This window comes from Chiloscyllium punctatum, chromosome 44 (genome assembly GCF_047496795.1).
Source record: "Chiloscyllium punctatum isolate Juve2018m chromosome 44, sChiPun1.3, whole genome shotgun sequence".
NCBI classification, from domain to species: Eukaryota; Metazoa; Chordata; class Chondrichthyes; order Orectolobiformes; family Hemiscylliidae; genus Chiloscyllium; species Chiloscyllium punctatum.
The window spans coordinates 8583775-8607074 of record NC_092782.1 but is presented as its reverse complement, the minus strand read 5'-3'; the positions used below and the strand labels follow the sequence as shown (position 1 = coordinate 8607074).

At 38.8% G+C, this 23300-nt stretch overlaps 1 protein-coding gene across 8 annotated transcripts in view; it reads left to right on the top strand.

Moving 5' to 3' along the window:
* The window catches only part of eps8a (EGFR pathway substrate 8a, signaling adaptor), a 220019-nt gene that overhangs the window by 158384 nt on the left and 38335 nt on the right, over positions 1-23300 (top strand). For 7 of the 8 annotated variants that reach the window (XM_072562187.1, XM_072562184.1, XM_072562185.1 and 4 more), the window contains 9 exons: positions 1419-1501; positions 1996-2132; positions 3483-3556; positions 9159-9285; positions 9789-9877; positions 10266-10340; positions 14323-14471; positions 15814-15997; positions 19462-19595. In XM_072562187.1, the coding sequence (XP_072418288.1) occupies positions 1419-1501; positions 1996-2132; positions 3483-3556; positions 9159-9285; positions 9789-9877; positions 10266-10340; positions 14323-14471; positions 15814-15997; positions 19462-19595 (1052 nt within the window). The remainder of the gene's footprint in view (positions 1-1418; positions 1502-1995; positions 2133-3482; positions 3557-9158; positions 9286-9788; positions 9878-10265; positions 10341-14322; positions 14472-15813; positions 15998-19461; positions 19596-23300) is intronic. The other variant, XM_072562188.1, reaches the window with a different exon arrangement.

Genomic DNA, 23300 nt, shown 5'->3' with positions numbered 1-23300 from the left:
ATTTGAGCTATAGGGAGAGGCTGAACAGGCTGGGGCTGGTTTTCCTGGAGCGTCGGAGGCTGAGGGGTGACCTTATAGAGGTTTACAAAATTGAGGGGCATGAATAGGGTAAATTGGCAAAGTCTTTTCCCTGGGGTCGGGGAGTCCAGAACTAGAGGTCACAGGTTTAGGGTGAGAGGGGGAAGATATGAGACCTAAGGGGCAACTTTTTCACACAGGGTGGTACAGGTAATAAATGAGCTGCCAGAAGATGTGGTGAGGCTGGTACAATTGCAACATTTAAGAGGCATTTGGATGGGCATATGAATAGGAAGGGTTTGGAGGGATATGGGTCGGGTGCTGGCAGGTGGGACTAGATTGGGTTGGGATATGTGGTCGGCAAGGACCGGTTGGACCAAAGGGTCTGTTTCCATGCTGTACATCTGACTCTGAGTACTTTGTTTGATTTCAGCTGCTTTGTATAAAACTTTAGTTATTTGTGTCTCTGAAGTTATGGTTAATTGACAATACATTTTGCAACAAATTCTTCAGGACAAAACCTGGATCATTCTGAATAACATCATGTAATATTTATACTATGTCATGTGCCTTTGTGATGTTCAGTGCATCCTTCAGTGTTACCAGCGCTCTGAAGAGATGCATTTTTTTCCAGAAATAACTTTTTTGAGATTGGAACTGGGAACAGGGCTTATACATCTAGCTTGATAATTCAGGCATTATGCCTTAGAACATAGAACATAGAACATAGAACAATACAGCACAGAACAGGCCCTTCGGCCCACGATGTTGTGCCGAACTTCTATCCTAGATTAAGCACCCATCCATGTACCTATCCAAATGCCGCTTAAAGGTCGCCAATGAATCTGACTCTACCACTCCCTCGGGCAGCGCATTCCATGCCCCCACCACTCTCTGGGTAAAGAACCCACCCCTGACATCTCCCCTATACCTTCCACCCTTCACCTTAAATTTATGTCCCCTTGTAACACTCTGTTGTACCCGGGGTAAAAATTTCTGACTGTCTACTCTATCTATTCCTCTGATCATCTTATAAACCTCTATCAAGTCACCCCTCATCCTTCGCCGTTCCAACGAGAAAAGGCCGAGAACTCTCAACCTATCCTCGTACGACATACTCTCCATTCCAGGCAACATCCTGGTAAATCTTCTCTGCACCCTCTCCAAAGCTTCCACATCTTTCCTAAAGTGTCAGAAAGTGTGAAGCATGCAATAAAAATACAAAATGTTGACCATTCAGCAAGTTTACTTCAAAAACAACTGCTAATCCAAGGCTGTAAAAGGTTACTCAAGCTCCTGGATATTTTTGCACGGATGTGTTCCACACACATTGTTTATCGTTAGAGACTTTGTGAAGTGACGTTAGTCCGACTCCGTTCAAAATCTTGTTTTTTTTTCAGGCTGATCTGATCCATGCAGATATTGAAAGTGCAATCAGTGACAGTAAAAGTAACAAGCAGAAGAGAAGGCCTGACACTTTGAGGTACAAATCTTATCCTCTTATTTATTTGGACTAAGCCAGGGTTTGATGAGATGTGCATAATGCACACAAGCTTAATAAGTATTGTTCATTGTTCAGAATTCTGTTTAGATCTCCAATTGAGTGGTTCATATTTTTATAGACATAATTTGACATCTAAATAATCCACCATATGCAATTTGGAATCACTAACAGTGGTGTGATAATTCAGAATCTTTATAACTTCACTTTCTGATTATCCAAAAGGTTTATGATGTATTGCATGTAAAATTCAACTCCCTACTTAAGGTAAAAAGAAAAGCAACAAAAATATCCAGTTAAGAATTTTTCCTTTAAGTAATATTTGCAACTAGGTTGATGCCACATGATCTGTTTCAATAACTGTCATTTTTCTTCCTATGTGTAAAGGTGAATGTCAACTGTCATGTCATCTATAACGTCCATTGTGTCCTTTTGTGTTCTGAAGGAATGCCATTTTTGTTTTTAATTGCCTACAGAAAGATTATAAATGCAGGTAATTCCTCCATCCCACCACCACCAAGTGCCCCAGCTCCCGTACCTCCAGGAACTATTACACAGGTGGATGTTAGGAGTCGAGTAGCAGCCTGGTCAGCTTGGGCCTTACCTGAACAAGGTAATTAGGTTTGATTAAAAAACAAGTTGATGTGAATATTTGTGCATTGTGTAAAATCAGAGGTGATATTTGGCATGTTGAAAGTATAATTGCAAAGGCAAGTTACAAAAATACTAGCTGTCCAAGTAGTCAGAAGACAGGAAACATTTGTGAATGATGTTGCTTTGGTTTAAAGCATTACTGAACCAGCAATTTTCTATGCTGCTGTCAGACCTTGCTTTAGTTTAGTAGTTGTGACCTGGTAGTACCTATTTATTACCATTTACACGTGTGTGTGTGTGTGTGTGTGTTAGCTTATGTGCTGAGATACAGTTGAGCTTTTATGTAACTGGACAGCATGACAGCATTTCAGCTTCAGCTACTATGTGACAAACTTTTGAGCCACATGAATTATAAATGTCTTGAAGATTTTTTCCAGTGGGATAGGAAGGGGCGAAGAGACTCTCATTGATCACAAACTTAACTGTACCAGGCAAATACACACAGTGGTTATGGGAATAGATCAGAGATTGTATATTCTTTGCCAAGTGCCCCACCTCCTTACTTTATAAAGCCTTCCAACCATCTGCAAAGTACAAATCTGGAACTTAATGGAATAATCACCACTTGCCTGGATAGGTTCAACTCCAACAACATGAAGCTCACATCACCCAGGGCAAAGCAGCACAGGGCTAAGGCACATAGCTGGGCTAAAGTAAAGGATACTTTGTTCTATAGTAACCTATGTTGCATTTGATTGAGGATATTTAATATCATGTTATGGAGGGAATGCTGCACTGTAGAAACCATTGTCTTTTGGATGAAACATCTCATACCTCTGAATGTAAGATTCCCTTGGCCATTTTGAGGAGAGCAGAGGAATATTCCCAATGTCATGGCCAATATTTTTCTTCAATTAACATCACAGCAGATTATCTAGACGTCTTCACATTGCTGTTTGTGGGAGCTCCTAACAAATTGGCTACAATTCCGCTTTGTAACAGGATTGCACTAGAAATATTTCACTTACCATAAAGCATTTAAAATATCTTGATTGTGAAAGATAATCATGATTTGAAGCCTTTCTTTGCTTTTTCTAATTGTTAGACATCCAAGGTCAAAGATGTTTCATTTGTCAACAGTGAAATTCCTTAATGTCATTTTTTAATAAAAGGTAAAATCTTTGTTACATGCTGCACCAGCATTGAATTTATTGTACTGTCTGTATTTGTTAGATGTTATTACAATGCTGTACAGTGATCACTACATACTGTTCTGCAAAGGAACTGTCATTATACAAAGTTGTCAGCTTTTCAAAAATGGTGTAGCAAAATGTACATGGTTTTTATTATGATATTGTTTTGTCAATAGATGAAAAACAGAAGGTTATTCATGAACCTGAAGAAACTCCAGATATGGCAGCAGTCAGGATTGACAGAGATGTGGTAAGAGTGTATTATAAATTTTTTCCCCAAAAACGTTTCATATTTTTGTCAACTTACAGCAGGTCAGGTGAATTGGCCATGCTAAATTGCCCGTAGTGTTAGGTTAGGGGTATGGGTGGGTTGCGCTTCGGTGGGTCGGTGTGGACTTGTTGGGCCGAAGGGCCTGTTTCCACACTGTAAATAATCTAATCTAACTCAAAAATGGACATTTTTAACAAATGGCTTTTGAGGAAAACTGACTTTTTTTTTTGCTTTGGTTAAAATGGTTTATTATTACACTTGACGGAATCAATGCTGAGATCACTTTGACTCGATTTAATCGGAATGATGCACGTAAATGAATTGCCATGTTGTATGTAAAAGACAAGTGCAAAGTTTGCAAAACAATTAATTTCAGAGTGTGCTTTTTAAAAATCATTCAGAAAAGAACAAGGTTAATATCTTCAATGTTTCTTGTTCATTTGAAAAACCAAAACTCTGGAATTGGCTGCTACTTGTAATTAACTTCCTTGTAATCCATCCTTGATAATATTAATTCATACAGTTTGTTTCAGTTTATTTCTCTATCATCTTCCTGGGCACTGAAATAAAAGACTACAAAATGTTCCCAGACATTCCTGTTCACCTTTTTTTCAGATTTAATTGTTATTGTTGACAATTGACCTTTAATCTTAAAATTCAACAGGCAAAGTACAAATGCACAACCAACAGTGGTATCACCAACAATCAGCATGATCTTGTGTCGCTCAAAGCAGTGTAACATCGGTCTTCTCTACGAAGCTTCCTTTGTTCTTGCATAAAATCTAATAAAGGACTTATTTTTACCACTCACTCTTTGTTTTAGAGAATTGTGAAGACAAATCTGTTACTTTTCCATGTGTCCCAACCATTAATGCCAGTAATTCAATACATTGTTAGGTCGACAAACCTGTTTGAAAGTAGTATAGTCTAAATATTGTACTAGGCATCTATTGAATGTTTATTGGCAAATGTAATTTCAGGTCTCTAAAGATTATTGGTACTTTTCCTTACACACAGCTTTAACTGATACATCAAACTAAAATAGCATCCCAGGCATCTCTTTTGTTGGGTTTAATTTTCACTGCATAATTTGAATTTTTAATTTCATTTAAATCATTTGGAATTCTTTCAAACTCTTGAAATAATGATTGAATAATTGTTTGAGTTTCAAAAGACTGTAAAATGGTCCATTCTGAAATTTGGATCACTTTTGGTACTTTGTCTTTCAATGGAAAACTTTTGTCAACATTCCGGGAGTCGGGTTACACATGTTTTTCTTGTCCAATGAATTTCTTTTACTTTATGCGAAATTCCATTAATATATTTTCAAATTTTCCTTCTACAAGCATTGTAAACTATCGTCAAACTTCATTTAAAGCATTCATGTTAGCAATAACGTATCTCACCACCTTTATGAAGGATTAGACTTTAGTTACTTTTCTAAATCTAAACCAGCTTTCTCATTATCTTATGCCCCTTCTTTCAAATTTGCAACTCCGATTCTGAGTGAAGATCTTATGGTGACTTGCCAATAATATTGTGAGCACAACTGATTCCCAATGATAAATTGTCTTGGTACATAATTCTTTTTGACATTTGCATCACATAGCCAGGGTAGTTAAAAAGGTGTTTGGCACACTTGACTTCATTGCTGAAACTATGTTGCTGGAAAAGCGCAGCAGGTCAGGCAGCATCCAAGGAGGAGGAATCCTGAAGAAGGGCTCATGCCCGAAACGTCGATTCTCCTGCTCCTTGGATGCTGCCTGACCTGCACTTTGCCAGCAACACAGTTTTAGCTCTGATCTCCAGCATCTGCAGTCCTCACTTTCTCCTACCCTTGACTTCATTGCTCAGTTCTTTTGAGTATAGGAGTTAGAAAGTCATGCTGAGGTTGTACAGGACATTGGTGAGGCCTCTTCTGGAATACTGCATCCAGTTCTGGCTGACCAGTTATAAGAAGGATATTACCAAGCGGGAGAGGATTCAGAAGAGATTTACCAGGGTATTGCCAGGTATGGAAGTTTTAAGTTATAAAGGATGGCTAGATAGGCTGAGACTTTTTTGACTGCAGCATAGGATGTTGAGAGGTGACACGTAGAAGTTTGTAAAATCATGAGGGATATAGGTAGGGTTAATGGTAGTTGTCTTTTCCCTAGGATGGGAGATTTCAAGACTGGGGGCACATTTAAGGTGAGAGGAGAGAGATTTAAAAATAGGCAAGTGACAGTGATGGATTTGGGTCCACTTACAACGTTTAAAAGACATTTGGATAGACACGTGAATAAGAAAGGTTTAGCGGGATATGGGTCCAGAGCAGGCAGATGGGACTAGTTCAGTTTGGGATTATGTTCGGCATGGACTGGTTGGACTGAAAGGTGTGTTGCCATGCTGTATGACTCTGAAGGCCATTTTTACCAATGCCTTTTTGTACTGATTTATTAAATTGGGATTGATTTGATTAATTGCTCATTGTGTTTTGGCCAACAGGTCACTTGTATATTATGCACACACTCCAATTTATTTTAATCTCAAAGGCAGGTGGATAATGGTAGGCAAAAGCAGGAAAATACTTAGAGTCATAGAACCATGGGAACAGGCCCTTCAGTGCAGCTCATCCATGCTGACCAGACATTCCAAACTATCCTCATCCTACTTATTCCACATCCCTCTCAACCCTTCTTATTTATATACCATCTGGGCCCCTTTTAAATGTTGTAATTGTACCCATCTCCACCACTTCCTCTGACACCTCGTTTTATAGATGCACCACTCACGCCATGAAAATGTAACCCCGTCATCTCTAAACATTTTCCCCTCACCTTATGCCCTCTAGTTGTAGACTCTCTCTCATCCTCGGAGAAAAGACCTGGGGTATTCATCCTATCCATTCATTATTCCTCATTCAAAATAACTGATACATATCCATCCATGTTCCCTTGTGGGACTGCCAGGAGCCACAATAAGTTGGTTGTTTCACTGCACTGTTCATGCCACATTCAAGCTCTCAGTAATGCTTGCTGGCTTACGCTGTACAGGTCATTTATGTCTTATGAACAGATGTTACTTTACAGTAGAAATTTGTCCCTGGTGAAAGTTATCTCCAGTGAAGACCTGGCGAAAGTTGCAAGGATGAGGCACCATGTGAGATGGCTCACCACTGCGCCCTCTCAGAACTTGTCATGTGCACGAAAACCCACTATGTTCATCTACCTTAAACACTAGCAATCCTCTTGACCATATTCACTGACACAAACCTAAATTTTGTCTCTGGAATGATCAGATGTACATCAGGAGCTGATGAACAGAAACACGTGGGAAATGCACAGGAAGGTCAGTTTGTGGTGGGATGATTCCATGCTGTCCAGAAACCTTTTGTGAATGCCTCTTGACCTGAGACCAGGGCAGAGAATATGATGTGATAGGCAGGGCTTTTTTTAAAAAAAAAAGCATAAATGTAATCCAGTCTCTCTGCAGCAGGAAGTCAGGCAAATGTTTATTTTAGATAATATACTGTAAATGAGTCTGCATGCAATAGCTCTGACTATATTGCTAAATCTATCACATCTCGTGCGATAACTTTTTAATTTTGAAACAAGCCTGTCAGGATTTGACCTGTTTATGTATACAGTTTTGATTATGCAAAATCTAATCCAGTGCATTTTTCATATTTTTTAATTTTTCATAATTTAGTGTTATTCAGACCATGAATCATAAAATCATTCCGAAAAGGCCCTTCAATCTATTGAGTCTGCATTGATTTTAAAAAAGTAACGTTAATCTCCACTAGTCTCTCTCCAGTACTTCACCCGTAGCCTTAAATGTTACAACGTTTCACGTATTTATCCACCTACATTTTAAAAGAAACCTCAACCATCCTCCCGGGTACTGATTTCCAGATTCCACCATCCTGAGTGAAAACATTTCACCTCCAATCCCCTCTAACCTTGCTGCCTTTCACTTGAAAATCATGTACCCTTGTTACCTCCTTCTAACTGAGGGAACTGCAGTTTTCAATCCACCCCTTGCCCCTCATAATCTTTATATAGTTGGTTCTAATATAATGCAATAGTTTTGTTTTGGTGTGATCTCATGTTATAAGAAAATTGCACAATAGCCGTGCCATTTAAACTAATGGGACTGGAATTGCATTATAACCAATACAGGTAAGGAAAGTTTGCATTCTACAAATAACAGTCTAATTTCTTCAATTGTGTTAAAGCCAATTCGCATTGAAGAAACATGCATTATAGCAGAACTGACTGTACACCTCAATCAGGTCCCCACTTGGCCTTCTCTACTTCAAAGAAAACAACCTGAGTTTATCCAGCCTTTCTTCAAAGCTAAATCCCAGGCAGCATTCTAGTGAATCTTGTCTGCACCCTCACCAGTGCAATCACATCCTGGTAATCAGATGGCACCCACTGTGCTCTGGTTGTGGCCTAACCCAAGTCCTATACAATTCCAACATAACCCCTGTGCTCTTGTAATCTGTCTAGACTGATAAAGGCAAGTGTCCTGTATGCTATCTTTAATTACTGTGTTAACCTGTTCTGCTGCCTTCAGGGAGCTGTAGACAAGCATCCCAACATTCCTGCGTTCTTCTGAGCTTTCTAGTGTCTTGCTATCTATTGATTACTCCTTTTGGCTTGTTAACTCATCTAAAGTGTATTGCTTCATACTTAGCAGGGTTAAATTCCATCTGCCACTGATCTGCCGACCTGACCAATCTATTGCTATCCTCCCAAAACCTAAGATGGTCTTCCTCACTGTTAGCTACTGGCCAATCTTTGTGTCATTGCATACTTATCATTGCCTCCATGTTTTCTTCAATATTATTTGTGTGTCATGAGCGATTTAACAGTCCCACCCTAAGTCCTGTGGTTTAAAGATAAAATGTAAAGTCACCATAGCAACCTACTGGCTGCTGTCATGAGAAAGAGGTGACTGGTGGTGGTTTAACTTGAGGGTCACAATACCTCAGGCAATGGGAGAGGTTGAAAAGGTGGGAACTTCATGGCAACCTCAACCGGTGCAGGGATTGAATTCACGCTGTTACTGTTACTTTGCATCACAAATCACATGTTGAGCTAGTTGACTTAACCAAAACTCCCCCAAAAAAAAGCGCTTCACAAATTTGTTGATCTGTGTGGCACACCATTGGGCATTGGCCTCTAGTCTCTCATAATGTTGTATTTGCTCTGTCCCCTACTACGAAACCAATTTTGGTTCCTATTTGCTGACTTACCCTGGATCCCCAAGTGCTTTTAACTTCTTTATCAGTCTCCTGTGTAAGACTTTGCTGAACTACATCAACTGCACCATTGTCATCTACACCCCTGGTCATCACCTCCAAATGTCAGTCAAATTTTTGGGTGTGGCAAATGCTTGGAACTGTTGGTCACAAGTATGCATTTCTTTTAGATTGATTTGTGAAAATTTAAAACAAAGCTTGATAAAGTTACATATTAATCTGTTGCAGTAATAAAACTTAATGCTTGCTAAATAATAAAGGTGCTTTCTAAGTTTTAAGTATTGCCATGTTGATTTTCCTGAAATTCTGTATTTAACTTTTTGTAACTAGCAAATTTTGAACCATGTTTTGGATGACGTAGAAGCATTTGTCATCAAACTTCAAAAAGCTGCTGAAGCCTTCTCTCAGCTTTCTCAACGGAAGAAATCAAAGAAAAGCAAAAAGAAGGGACCAGGAGGTAAGTCATGTTTTTCAGCTTAGTGAAACTTGTGCTGTAAAGTACCTAGGTATTAGAGGAAATGTGGTAGCATGTAAACTTTTTTTAAACAAGTGACTTTTCTCAAAATCAAAGTTGTCTAAACATGGTGCTTATAAAATTGTATGCTGTAGAAGCACAGTTCACATGGATTCATTTGAGAAGAATTCTCTTTTGCTTGTGTTCATAGTTATTTTCAATTTATTAATGAGCATTTGTGATGAAATGTCCTTGATTAATGTCTATGAATTTTGCATTTATAACTGATATGTAAAATGGATTGTAAATGGAACTCGACTAAATGGAATTAGTCTCTGATTTAATACTGTCATGATACAAACAAACACTTTGTTTAGTGATGTGAAATGGATTTACATAATGTTCTCTTTCATCTCTTGCCTGAGTATCCATGTTAACATGCCAGTTTAAGAGGCATTAATATTAGAATGTTTTTTTCTCTTTTGTCCACCAACCCCCTTCATTAGAGGGTGTTCTGACACTCCGGGCAAAGCCACCTTCACAAGATGAGTTCATTGACTGTTTTCAGAAATTCAAGCATGCATTTAATCTCCTGGTGAGTCATTGTTTTTAAAGCATGTAAGCTTGATTTAAGGATGTTTTGGGTATTTATAAAACTGTGCCTTTTGTGTTGTATTCAGTAGTAGGTTCCTGTGTTATCGCGGTTCTTTTTTGTTTGGCAATTATAATGCATACCCTGAACATAATGAAAATGCAGAAATATTACTTTATTACGATTGTGACCAGGTTCAAACAGTTAGAAAAGATTAGTTGTTGAAGTAGTAAGGAGCAGTCTTGTGCATCTCCTTATTATAGTAAAAATATTAGCTTGAAAATCAGGCTATCATAAGAAATGTAACATTCTTTGCAGTTTGAGACCTTTTAAAAGGGTTGGTTATGACACGTTTGGATTTATTCTTCAATAAATGTTTTTTTTGTTGTAGGCTAAACTGAGAACGCATATTCAGAACCCTAGTGCAGTTGACCTAGTGCACTTCTTGTTTACGCCTCTGAACATGGTAAGTTTACCAAAATGTTGGTATTCATACAGAACGGATACTTAAATGAAAAATCAGTTGAAGACATTATCTTGGGTCACTGTCAATTTAACACCTTTTGAATAGTCATTTGTCAAATAATTCAAGTCTGCGAATGTAGTTGAACATCATTTACAGCTCATATTACCTCGCAAATAGCCTGTTGGATCGATCTCCTTCATTCTTTGGGATTCAGGCATTGTGTTAAAATAAAAGAACATGTGCTGCACAGAAAGAGGCCATTTAACCAATCACCTGTATGCTGGCTGTTTCAAAGAGCAATACAGTTGCTCCCACTCCCTGCTTTTTTTCCCAAAACTCTACAATATTTTCTCAAGTACTTATCCAATTCCATTTGAAGGCTATTTGTGAATTAATATTTAACCCTCCCATCATTGAATGCATGCCATCTCTTTGCATAAAAAGTTTTTCCTCATGATTGCTTAGTCTTTTGTTAATCACCTTTGTTCGCTCTAGTTATCAAACAACCAGCCATTAAGAGCAATTCCTCATTACCTCAACTGTTCATGGTTCATAACATTTTTTTATCTTGTTTCCCTCTGAAGACTGTAATACCAGCTTCGATTAGTAATAACCAAAAGAGAAGATGCTGGAAAATCTCAGCAGGTCTGGCAGAATCTGTAAGGAGAGAAAAGAGCTGACATTTCGAGTCTAACTGACCCTTTGTCAAAGCTTTGACAAAAGGTCAGTTAGACTCGAAATGTCAGCTCTTTTCTCTCCTTACAGATGCTGCCAGACCTGCTGAGATTTTCCAGCATTTTCTCTTTTGGTTTCAGATTCCAGCATCCGCAGTAATTTGCTTTTATTAGATTAGTTATAACTTTCTTGCTTTTCTTTCTTCCTTGGTACTTACACCACTCTCTGAAAATCAGGAATCTGTATATTTTATTTACTGTTTTGTTAATCTGGCTTGCCACTTTTTCATACATTTTTCCATGCATTCCATTAAGTTTCTCTGTTCTTTCAGTCTTTAAAATGGTATTTTAAATGGATTGTCACTGCTCATTCCACCTATTGAAAGATAACACAACTTGAAACTGCCCCTGCCTGCATTCACCTATTGCTTTCCTACTACACTCTCTTTCTCCTCCTCTCTTTTTCCTCCCCGCCACCTTCCATTTATCTCACAGCCCCCTTCCACTTAAATATTCCTCACAAAGGGATTGTGCCCAAAACATTGACTCCTCTGCTCATTGGATGCTGCCTGACCTGTTGTTTTCCAGCGCCACACCTTTTGACTCGGACTCAGCAGCATCTGCAGTCCTCACTTTCTCCTTGGCTCTTATTTTGCCACATGTCCACCATCACACCAGTCTGACTAATTTTTGTGAAGTCTATATGCTTGCTTCCTGTTTACAATTATGATTTGGAGATGCCGGTGTTGGACTGGGGTGTACAAAGTTAAAAATCTCTTAATTGGAAGCAAACCTGTTGGACTATAACCTGGTGTTGTGATTTTTAACTGTTTACAAATAAATTTTTTGTGCCATCTGGAAATTTCAACACTCTACCCTGTACTCTAGATCATTAATATGTATCAAAAACAGTAGCACTCTGGTTCTGAATCCAATGGAACTCCATTGCATGCCTCCAACTAGTCTAGAAATAAGAATCATAAAACTAGCTCTGGGATAGAAGAGTTAAAACAAATCTAGATAGCAATAACCTTTTCTATTCCATTGGCTCTAATTTTATCTGAGTGTCATATGTGATACTTGATCAAACGTGTTTTTAAAACTTCTGGGCCTTGAGTCAACAGACTGTCTTGCACTTGTTAATTTGCTGATCACCCTGGACCCATCTTGCATGCTAGTGAAGCTATCTGAATTGATCCTGATATCAGGCTACTTGTATGGAAATGGAATGTTTAGCTTTAATGTAATTGTACAATGTAGCCATGATCTAGTTCTCATCTCCAAAAACCTGACCTTAAAGATATTTTGTATCTGTTTTGATACCACTTGCGTTTGTAGTCTTTTGCTTCTTTAAAGAAAAGGAAATAGATTTTTTTTCAAATAGAAACAGAGGTTAAAGACGGGGTTGGATTCTATTTCAGAGTGATGCATTTAGCAGAAGTGCTTACATATGGACCTTGGCATAGAGGATAGAAAAGATAATCACAAGTTCCTTTGCTCTTCTAAATTCTTTTGTTCAATGCTTTGCCAGTAAACGTGTCAATAAAACTGATTGCTTTGCCTCTGTAGTTTTCTCAGCAGAATTCTCATGTGAGATCCAAACAAAGCTGTTCATTCCAGTAATATGATCTGTTAGTGTTTGTGGGAACCTTATGATATTCCAGCAAGTTAATGTCAGTCCTTAAGTTTCCAGTTGTTCCTGGCTCATTTAAAGCAAAAGCTGCATTGCATCAGTGATTGCAGTACTTCATAATCATGTATAGCATTTGTGTGCCCCATTCCTAATTATCATTGAGAAGCTGTTGGTGATCCTCTGCATTGAACTGATGCCCTTGGTAATGGTGAGGGTAGTTGCTTCTTTTGAGGCACTCCAGAATTTTGGTCTAGCAATGATGAAAGAGTGGTGACAAGCTTCCATGTCAAGTTACAGTGTGACTTGGCAGGGATTTTGCAGTTCGTAAAGTACCTATGCACTTGATGCCTTTGTCCTTTTGTGTTTAGAAGGTGCTGTCAGAAACCTTGACGAGTTTTTGCAGTGTATCTTTATAGACCATACAAATACTGCAGCCTTTCCTTTATACATCACTGATGGAAGATAGAAATGCTTAAGGTGAGGAGGGTGCTGGTCAAACAGCTGTTTTGGTTTTGATGAATTTTTTTGAGTGGCAGAGCTGCAAGCTGGTGACAAGTTTTCCATCACACTCTGACTTCTGCGTTTTTTGTTACAAACAGATTTTGGCATATCAGAAAGGAAGAATATAGAACCTCTGACCTGATTTTGTAGCCTCAACTAGGGAGGTAATTTGGCAGGAATGTGATAGGTGCAGAAGTAGACTATTCAGCTCCTAGAGTCTGCCATATCATTCTAAAAGATGATGGCTGATCTGCCCCAGATTTCAATTCTTCCTTTCTGTCTAACTCCTTGATGTCAAAAATCTCTCCACATCCCTTTTAAGTACTTTCAGTGATGTAGCCTCTAACTCCAGGGAATGAAATTCTCCTGTTGGAAATATTTGTTGTCTGGCTGTTAAATGGCTTGAATGTTACATGCTACTTTGCAACCTCAAGCCTAGTCCGGGTCTTGCTACATGTGGCCATGGTCAGCTTCTTTATTGGAGGAACTGAAAATAGTACTGAATCGTCAAATGTGCTTATTAATGGCAGTCAAATTGTTGAAGTGAGCACATAGCACTCCTCCCTAAAGGGACTTCTGCAGCAATGTGCTGAGACTGAAATAATTGGTTTCAGACTAGAATCCTCGCTTCATGCAAGTAGGTATGACTGAGCCAAGGAAATGTTTTCCCAAATTTCATCAACTTAAATTTAAATGGAATCCAATCCTGTGTACTGTAATGTAAAAGATGCCACTCATTTACAATTCATTTCCAAATATTTGAAAAACTAGTCAAAAGTTGTCATTTTCCTTTCCTTAATCCCATATTAAGTGACATTGATTCTGGGCAAAGGCCCATCGTTGGCTTATCAAGTGAATGAGGCCACATTGTGGCTGGTCTTCCTGAGAAGAGTTGAAGTGAACAATGTGCTCACTCTTCTAATGTTATCTAAAAGCCCTCTCTAGATTTCTGCACCTCTTTCTTTCTTTCTACAGCTTGGCGCTCTCATTTTGTTGCTATTAGAAAATTCTTGTTGTAAACCCTTTGTTTTAGCATATTGATGTTACTTGCTTTGGAACAGGATTAAACAAATGAAATAAATGGAATGAAGCCATTTTGGCATGAATACCAATGGGCAGTGGTAAAAATGCATTTTGTACATTTCTGACATAGATTTAAACTCTTCTGTTATAGGTCATACAAACCAGTGGTGGCCCAGAAATGGGTAGATCTGTCCTTTCTCCTCTCTTGACAAAGGATGCTATAGATTTTCTGAATACATGCGTCACACTTGAAGAAAGGGAAATTTGGTTTTCCTTGAATGAAACATGGACTAAACCCAGGCAAGTCAATTAGAATGCTTATGTTCTTATGTCTAGTAAAAAGATGTCATGCAAAATGATGGACTTGAAATTACTAATAGTTAGTTTGGAGAGATTAGTAGAGAAAAGTTGAGGACGGGGAGAGGCAAATGGAGGCGCTTGGCAACAAGAGGTTTCTGTTCTTCCTCCTTGTCTGTGTGTTTGTGTAATGTACTGTTCAGTGGTCTTGTAAATTTTTAATCAGAAAATATTTTTGAATAAGTTCTAGGGATAGCTAATCAATTCTGACCTGTTCAGCAATGTCCACATTCCATGAAGAAGTAACTTGTTAAAAGTTGACATTTTTCTTATTGAATTGCTGTGCTTCTGGTTTCTTCAAAACTTAAACATGTTTTAAAAGCTGGATAAGAGTTATAGCAAATGGCAAAGTATCTAATTTTGTACTAGTGGAGTCTTATTTACAGTTTTATGTGCAAAGTTGAATTTTCTGTGTCCCATCAGAGACTTGAGAAATGAGCAAATTTGTTATGAACATTTATTTAATTATTCTGAATCGCTTTTAGAAAGTGAACATGGCAGTAGTCTAGGAAAACGCTTGGTTTTAATATAGGGTAAATATTTTATGAACTGGCACCTATGGGACCAGGAGTGTACCAGTTGATCAAACATTCCAGTTAATCAAGAGATCCACATAATTGAAGTCAAGGCACACAATATGTAATAGAAATGTAATACATGGCTATTATGCTTTATTTAAAGCACAACTCAGTTATATAATAAACTTTCCAGTAGTGAGCCTTCTCAACTGACTACTCTGCATTCGCAGGAAGCTTGCAGTATTTGATGTATATAATTTTTGCTAGTTTATCAAGAGAGTTGGCTCATAAGGTGCTGGTTAAAATCAAGTTTGCTGCATTTCATAAGTAAGATCTTATAATCTCTGGTACCATGCTGTCAATGACTCCTGTTTATATGAGTAAATTGATGAAAGTTGACAAAATATGGAGCTGTGCCCTTTTTGTAGACAAATTATCTGATTTCTATTTTATACCTTGTTCTAGTTTGTCGTTTACTTCGACTGGGAAATCCTTTTAATGTTCAAACTTGAAAGATAATGGTCTTTCAAATTACATAATGTAGCTTGCCTAATCCTCCTTATCCTCCTTGCATTAAAACCTGGAAATGTGGTCGGTATGAGTTTATTTATATGGAATGTTACAATTCTTATGACGTGGTTACATTCTCTCAAGTTATGAACTTGAGGATGTGACTCAGTTTTGCAACATGTGCATATGGTGTCAGTGAGTGTTTCCACATGCAAGGAACAATTCCTTTTGCTAATATCCACCTTTTTTGGTTTCAGGTCAGAGTGGCCGAAAGATCAGTTTATTCCCCCTTACGTGCCTCACTTTAGAAATGGATGGGAACCTCCTTTATTGTCATTTTTGGGCACACCTTGTGAACAGGAACTGAATAATTTAGCTGAATCAGTGGCAAATGCAGAACATCAGCGAAGGCAAGAAGAGCAGAGGAGGCTGAGTGAAGAGGTATGAATCTGTATTACCTTAGGTTAAGATCCATCCTCAAGCTATGTCCTTACCTTAGTTGTAATTACTAATATTTTATTTTATTGGTAATCTGGAAAGTATCTCTTTCTTGCAATGCCAAAGCTAAATGAAGATAAAATGAAAATACTGAGAATTGATAAAAGGATCATGTTTGCATTAATATGGATGCATTTTGTTTGTGCAGTTGTATATTCCTTTGTTTTCAAAAAGAACCCCAATGCCTGATCTGTGTATCATTTGCAATAGGTTGGTATGATATGTGTGATTTCAGTTGAAGTAATTGCTTGCAGCTGTATTTAACCAAGATGATGTTTGTAGGAAAGATGAATTGATTGAAACATGGGAATGAAGTTTGCTTTTTAGGACTGAATATAGGTGAGGTAGCTGATACCCATTATAGTGTCAGAATCCTGCTTTGCATGTCAGCTTCTAACATCTCATGACTGGCACATATAGTTTCCCCTTCCTATTAGGTAATGTGAGGAATTACTTAAGTTGCTTGGTAAATGTGCATAAGCTGAGAAATATTGTAGTGCAAGTTAAACCCTACTTTGAAATCTGTACTAACAGATCTTGAATTGAAAATACTATTATCAGAAATATCTACATGGGATTTCTAAATCGGCTAAGTAGTGTTGCATGAAGGAAGGGCTAATGATTTGGATGTTCCAATGGCCAGACGGTTGCATTACAGGAGAGATGTGAATCGGAAATGTGAAAACTGAGGTAACATACTTCAAAGGAATTGTTCAATGAAATTAATTTTCCATTGGGAAATTCCTCCTATGCCTGCCAACTTCTGAAAGTCTTCAGTTAATTTGGCTACTTTAGACGTTTCTGATGAAATTAAGTAAATAGTTACTCTGGAAAATTCATGCTCTTGTATCAAAGGCACATTTGGATCCCCACAATCCCACCTTGCTTTTGAACCTGCCTGTACTCGCTAAGTTCAAAGGGCTTAGAGTCATAGAGATGTACAGCATGGAAACAGACCCTTCGGTCCGACCAGATATTCCAACCCAATCTCGTCCCACCTGCCAGCGCCCGGCCTGTATCCTTCCAAACCTTTCCTATTCATATATCCATCCAAATGCCTCTTAAATATTGCAATTGTAACAGCCTCCATCACATCCTCTGGCAGCTCATTCCATACACACACCACTGTCTGCGTGAAAAAGTTGCCTCTTAGGTCTCTTTTATATCTTTCCCCTCTCCCCCTAAACCTATGCCCTCTAGTTCTGGACTCCCCAACCCCAGGGAAAAGACTTTGCCTATTTATCCTATCCAAGCCTGTCATAATTTTGTAAACCTCTATAAGGTCACCTCTCAGCCACAGACGCTCCAGGGAAAACAGCCCCAGCCTGTTCAGCCTCTCCCTGTAGCTCAGATCCTCCAACCCTGGCAACATCCTTGTAAATCCTTTCTGAACCCTTTCAAGTTTCACAACATCTTTCCGATAGGAAGGAGACCAGAATTGCAAGCAATATTCCAACAGTGGCCTAACCCATGTTCTGTACAGTCGCAACATGACCTCCCGACTCCTGTACTCAATACTCTGACCGATAAAGGAAAGCATACCAAATGCCGCCTTCACTATCCTATCTACCTGCGACTCCACTTTCAAGGAGCTATGAACCTGCACTCCAAGGTCTCTTTCTTCAGCAACACTCCCTAGGACCTTACCACCAATTCCTGCCTCCCTCCCACTATGTACCTTTCACACAGGCAGGGAATGTGCACCTAGAAGCCCGCCCACCCCAATTCCTTACCCTGGGACATGATCCAGCATCCATCTTCCTCCACTCCCACTGGACCTGATCTCCGCCACAATTCTCACTAAACACTACGCCACTTACCTGCCTTGCCACCTTTAAACCTATCCCCTGTGACCCCGGCACCCAAAGCACCTATCTTATTTTCTCACTGTTTGACATTAGCTGTTTGTGATTCTGGACCTTTCAGTTCCAGAATACTGCAGATGACTTTTGTGAAAAGGGGTATGTTTTTCCTTCATCTGACCATTCTGCCCTTGGAGAGAACTTTCAGAAATGAAACACGGCACTGTATTTCAGAAGGAGTCCTGATCGTGATCTCCTGTCAGAAATATAGAGTGCCCACCTTTTGTTTAAGGGACAGAGTGCCACTGCTTGGAAAATCATATGCAAGGTACCTACTCCTATGCAAATCAGTCTGTTTGTTATTTATGCAAACCTGATTGCAAACAGACTAAGTGCCAGAATATTTAAACAAACCTTTTAACTAAATTGGTGGCAGAATAATAGTTTGTGTTGGTTTACAGGAGTGAAATAGGTGGATTTGACAGGTGTAGTGTAAAAGCTTGGACTCGAAAAGCAATATTCTTCTGAAAGATTAAGTTCAAGATTGGTGTCCCAATCCAAAGAGTTCAAGTGTGAACTCATTCACTGTCAGTGACCAATATTTAGTCCTTAACTAGAAGAATATCCAGCTGTTTACTTCGAGGATGCTTGCACATGTTGCCTTGTATTCTGCGTGGCAATAATGACTACTCTTCAAAGGGATAGCTTGAGTTGTAAAGAACCTTTTTGGATGTTTTTAAAGTTTTGAAAAGCATGATGCACGAAGAAAATCTGATTAAGATATCTGTACCATTTCTGTACCAGTTACTTAAAATCAATTAAGAATGTAGTGGTCATTTCTATACTTTTGTAAACATTTGGAACACCATTATTGAATGCAGTTGGGTTTATTCTGAATGCTACATCTTCCAGTAAATTTAAAAGAACTGCTTGTATTTTTGAACACTTATTACACGAATTGGTGTAAATGTTAAAGTTATCAAAAAAAACCCTTCATCTTGTCTAAGATTGAAATGTTTTGAGATCACTCAGTGGAGATCTCTATAGGTCATGATTATTTTTGGAAATTAGGAACATGTGCATGTTGAAGGTTTATGCTTGTGTGAATCGAACGCAACCCAATAATGAACTGTAGTAAATGATACTGTAGACTTGTAGCAAGAGTTTTAAGGTATGTTGTGAATAAAGCAAAGCATAAATAATAGGTCATTTGCTCTGGACACTTCCAAAATTGATAAAGTTAACCTTTATGATTTGAGGAAAATTCTACTGTTAACAGTAGGGGTTGCTGTTGCATTTTGGACTGTCTTGCGCCAAAAAATTGGTTTTGTTTGAAAAATGGAATAAATCAACTGCATGTTGAATTACTAAACCAGTATTACATTATTGAAGAATTGCTTCATTTTATCGTTCATAAATGATTGACTTCTTGGCTTGGGTGACAATGTCTTCAATTCTGTTAAACAAGAGAAGGACCTCCTTTCAGTTTTTGGTTTTGCCATTTTATGCTGCTTTGGCAAACCGCTGCTTGATTTTTCAGCTTATCTACTACTATATAATGATTCACTATCTGATGCTCAGCTTTCATTGCTTTCTGTTTTGCAGCAAGCCATTTCACAGGACTGTCTTCCTGCTGACGGGTATGCATTCAGAAACTCAAATGACCAGAAACGATCTCTGCGGCAACAAGGAACAGCTGATTCTTCCTTTAAGAGAAATAGTAGCCGACATGTAGCTAGGTAATGGTTGATAGAATATATGTATTGTGCTGTGGAACGTTGTCTTGACTTTGTTTTTAAAGAGCTTTATATGCATGAGGATTTCCTGTCCTTAACCTTTTCCTTATTTCTTATGAATCCTTTAAACTGTTGTGATTAAAATCTATTATACTTCTCAGTGCAGCACATAATTGGACTAAAGGAAATGCTATTACCAAAGATGTTGCTATGTTAACGCGGAACATTTCTCTTTAAAAAACACTAACTGCTTCAGTCATGTTGCTCTGTGATATATTAAGTTTGTACTGTTAATGTTCAATATTTTCTTTTATACTAACACAGAGGAACCTTGATTATCAGAACGAGATGGGTGGGCACTATTTCGTTTGGTTAATTGATTTTTCAGTTAATTGATTCTGTCTGTCCTCTGGGGCTTTGAGTTTTCTGAACTTTGTTTTTTCCTTGCTCTGCCTGCCTTGCTCCCTGTCTCTGTCTCAGGGTTTGTTTCTGTGCAGAGACACACTGCTGTCTAAGGAACCTGCAGCATTGCTGAAGCAACCCCCCACCTCACACCACTGCCCCTATCAGCTCAGTGGGGTTGACGCAGCAAACACTTGTTATATCCGCTCCCCACTTCAGAAGACTAGGCAGCAGCACGCTGAGCACGATTCCCTGTCCGACTCCTTAACCCCACCCCCTCGGTCTGAACCCCCCAACCCTGCCCACCGTCTGGCACTGCACCCCCAGGGCAGCCGGACTGGGCAACAGCAGAAAACCTGCTGCCTTTGGTGGGCACAAGTCTCAAAATGGCGTACACACAGCCATATGCATAACTTTTTACGGCAACGTTTTGACAGGTTCCATCTTTGGCTTGTACTGTTGGAGAGATTATCTGGGGAAGGGGAATTTAGGGTACACCCCTGTGTAGAACTCGGAAAGTGTGGGTGCAAAGAGAGAAGGTGGGGGAGGAGGGTGAGGGTCAGTTATTTGGGCATGGTGCCTGGGCTCCCATCCATGTCCAGGACTGTTCTTGGCAGCATTTCAGTAAGTCAAGTTCATTTTTAATCACTGTAAAAAAAAAAAAGATGCGAACAGTGTTGGAAACATCTTCTTTGATGTAATGTTTCTATCGGGACTTTGAGATCTCCTTGAGTAAATCTGAAATTCTGATAATCTAGGTTCCTCTGTACTGGATTTAGATGCCTACTCCTGCCTCTGTTTTTCTCTTAATGCTTGTGTTTAACATAACACTGCATTCAACCTGAATGGTCACCATCTTCAAAATGCTTTATGCCAGCATTCTATTCAAGGTCTGAAAGCAAACTTATTAACCAAAAAAGACTTATATGCTACTTCTCCAATTTTGCTCTCTCCTGATTTATTAATGTTGCATTGCCATCGTAACCATATTACTTGGGTGTAGAGTGATTTTGGTTGGTACTGCTGCTGAAATTATAGTGTGAAAGCAGCCTAACATTTGAAGTGGGAAGGAGGGATTCACATTCAGCTTTATTTCAGAATCAGATGATACCTTAACTTCTGATTTACGTGACATGATTCGTTACATGGTACTTGGGTTTGGGAGCTCAGTTGGCTGGACAGTTGGTTTGCAATACAGATTGACAACAACAACAGAGAGATGTACATCGTCATAGAGATGTACAGTATGGAAACAGACCCTTCGGTCCAACCCGTCTATGCCGACCAGATATCCCAACCCAATCTCGTCCCACCTGCCAGCACCCAGCCCATATCCCTCCAAACTCTTCCTATTCATATACCCATCCAAATGCCTCTTAAATGTTGCAATTGTACCAGCCTCCTCCACATCCTCTGGCAGCTCATTGCATGCATATTCCACCCTCTTCGTGAAAAAGTTGCCCCTTAGGTCTCTTTTATATCTTTCCCCTCTCACCCTAAACTGATGCCCTCTAGTTCTGGACTCCCCAACCTCAGGGAAAAGACTTTGTCTATTTACCCTATCCATGCCCCTCATAAATTTTATAGACCTCTATCAGATCACCCCTCAGCTTCTGATGGTCCTGTGAAAACAGCCCTAGCCTATTCAGCCTCTCCGTGTAGTTCAAACCTGCTGATCTTGGCCATGTGCATGTAATTTTTTTCTGAACCCTTTGAAGTTTCATAACGTCATTCTTATAGGAGAGCAAAGTTGCGCACATTATTCTAAAAGTGGCCAAACCAATGTCCTGGACAGCCGCAGCATGACCTCCCAACTCCTGTACTCGATGCTCTGACCAATAAAGGAAAGCATACCAAATGCTGCCTTCACTATCCTATGAAGCTGCACTCCAAGGTCTCTTTGTTCAGCAACACTCCCCAGGACCTTATCAGTTGAGGGAACATTTTTGACTGCGCTGCTCAATTTTGAGAAGTGATCATGCTGTTTAGCATGTAATCAAAGTAATCGATTTGTAATAAGTGAATGGGCTACTAAATTCTAATAGTTGTTCGTTTTCAATCTGTGGTTCTGAATGAAGTTGTACAATTCTTCAACATCCCTTGCAAATCAGTTCCCACATATGACTGCAGTCTTGATTCTCAAGTTGCCTCTGAATGCATGATACTATATGGTACTCAACTACTTAAACTGCAGTTGAATACTTAACACTCTGGTTTCAGGGAGATTTCAGGCTGTATGTGCATGTCAGTCTGGAATATTGAGAAAATGGACCCAGCAATTTAAAAAAAAATGCCTTCTATACTGCAACCTAACATGCAGAACTGTATGTAGTTGCTCTGAAAATAGAGTGGGTCACCTGTTTATTACACTGCTTGGAATACCAAAAGCTAAAAGAATTTGGTAGGATTTTCTACCACCTCTTCCACACGACTTATTATCCTGGACACTAATTGGAATTCTTATTTAATCAGGCATTTGTTTACAGTAAAAGATAAGGATAGGCTGTCCAACTCAGTTTTGAATAGATGAAGATGCTGTGTTTCACATAATTAAATGCAATTATTTCCCAAGAAGCAAATAGTCAAATAACATTTTGTATTGACCACTTGACTAAGAGTATCATGTTTTAGTATAATGTAGCATCAGTCTACAGTGTACTTTTCAAACATTTGAATCTACATCCTCTTTCAGTTTAACTTTATTTCCTGAATTTTTCATTCCCTTATCATTAAATGTCTGCTTAAGACCACCTCTTGGGCTTTTTAACCTAAAAAGCAGTGCTCAAATTTCATCTGTTTATCTGTTTTTTTTCCCTAATAATTTGACTTAAGGGATCAGCTTTGAGACTGTGTTCTTTGTGGCTTCCAGTACTTGAACCGTAGTATGATGCAGCATAGACATGATCATTCAATCCATTGTGGCTGTGATGACTCTTGGTAGAACTACTCCATTAATCCCATCTCCCTGCTTTTTTTTTTCTCATTTGTCCTGTAAGGGATTTTCCTTTTAACTGTTTATCCATTTTCCACTTGAAGACTGAATACAATTGCATTTGGTTCCAGTGCCTTTTTAGGCAGTGCATTTTTTGATTTTTAAGACTAATCCCCATTTTTAAAAGAAAGAAGTCAAATCACTCTGTGGTTCTTTTTTCATGTCTTCTGTTTATCAGCAGAGCTATTACCAGAAATAGATCCTCTATATTCTATCAATAAGCTTCATGATTTTGAGCATTCTATTAAATCTGTTTTCTCTGTCCACAGAAGAACAGCTCCAATTCCATAGTCTCTGAATAGTTGAAATCTCCT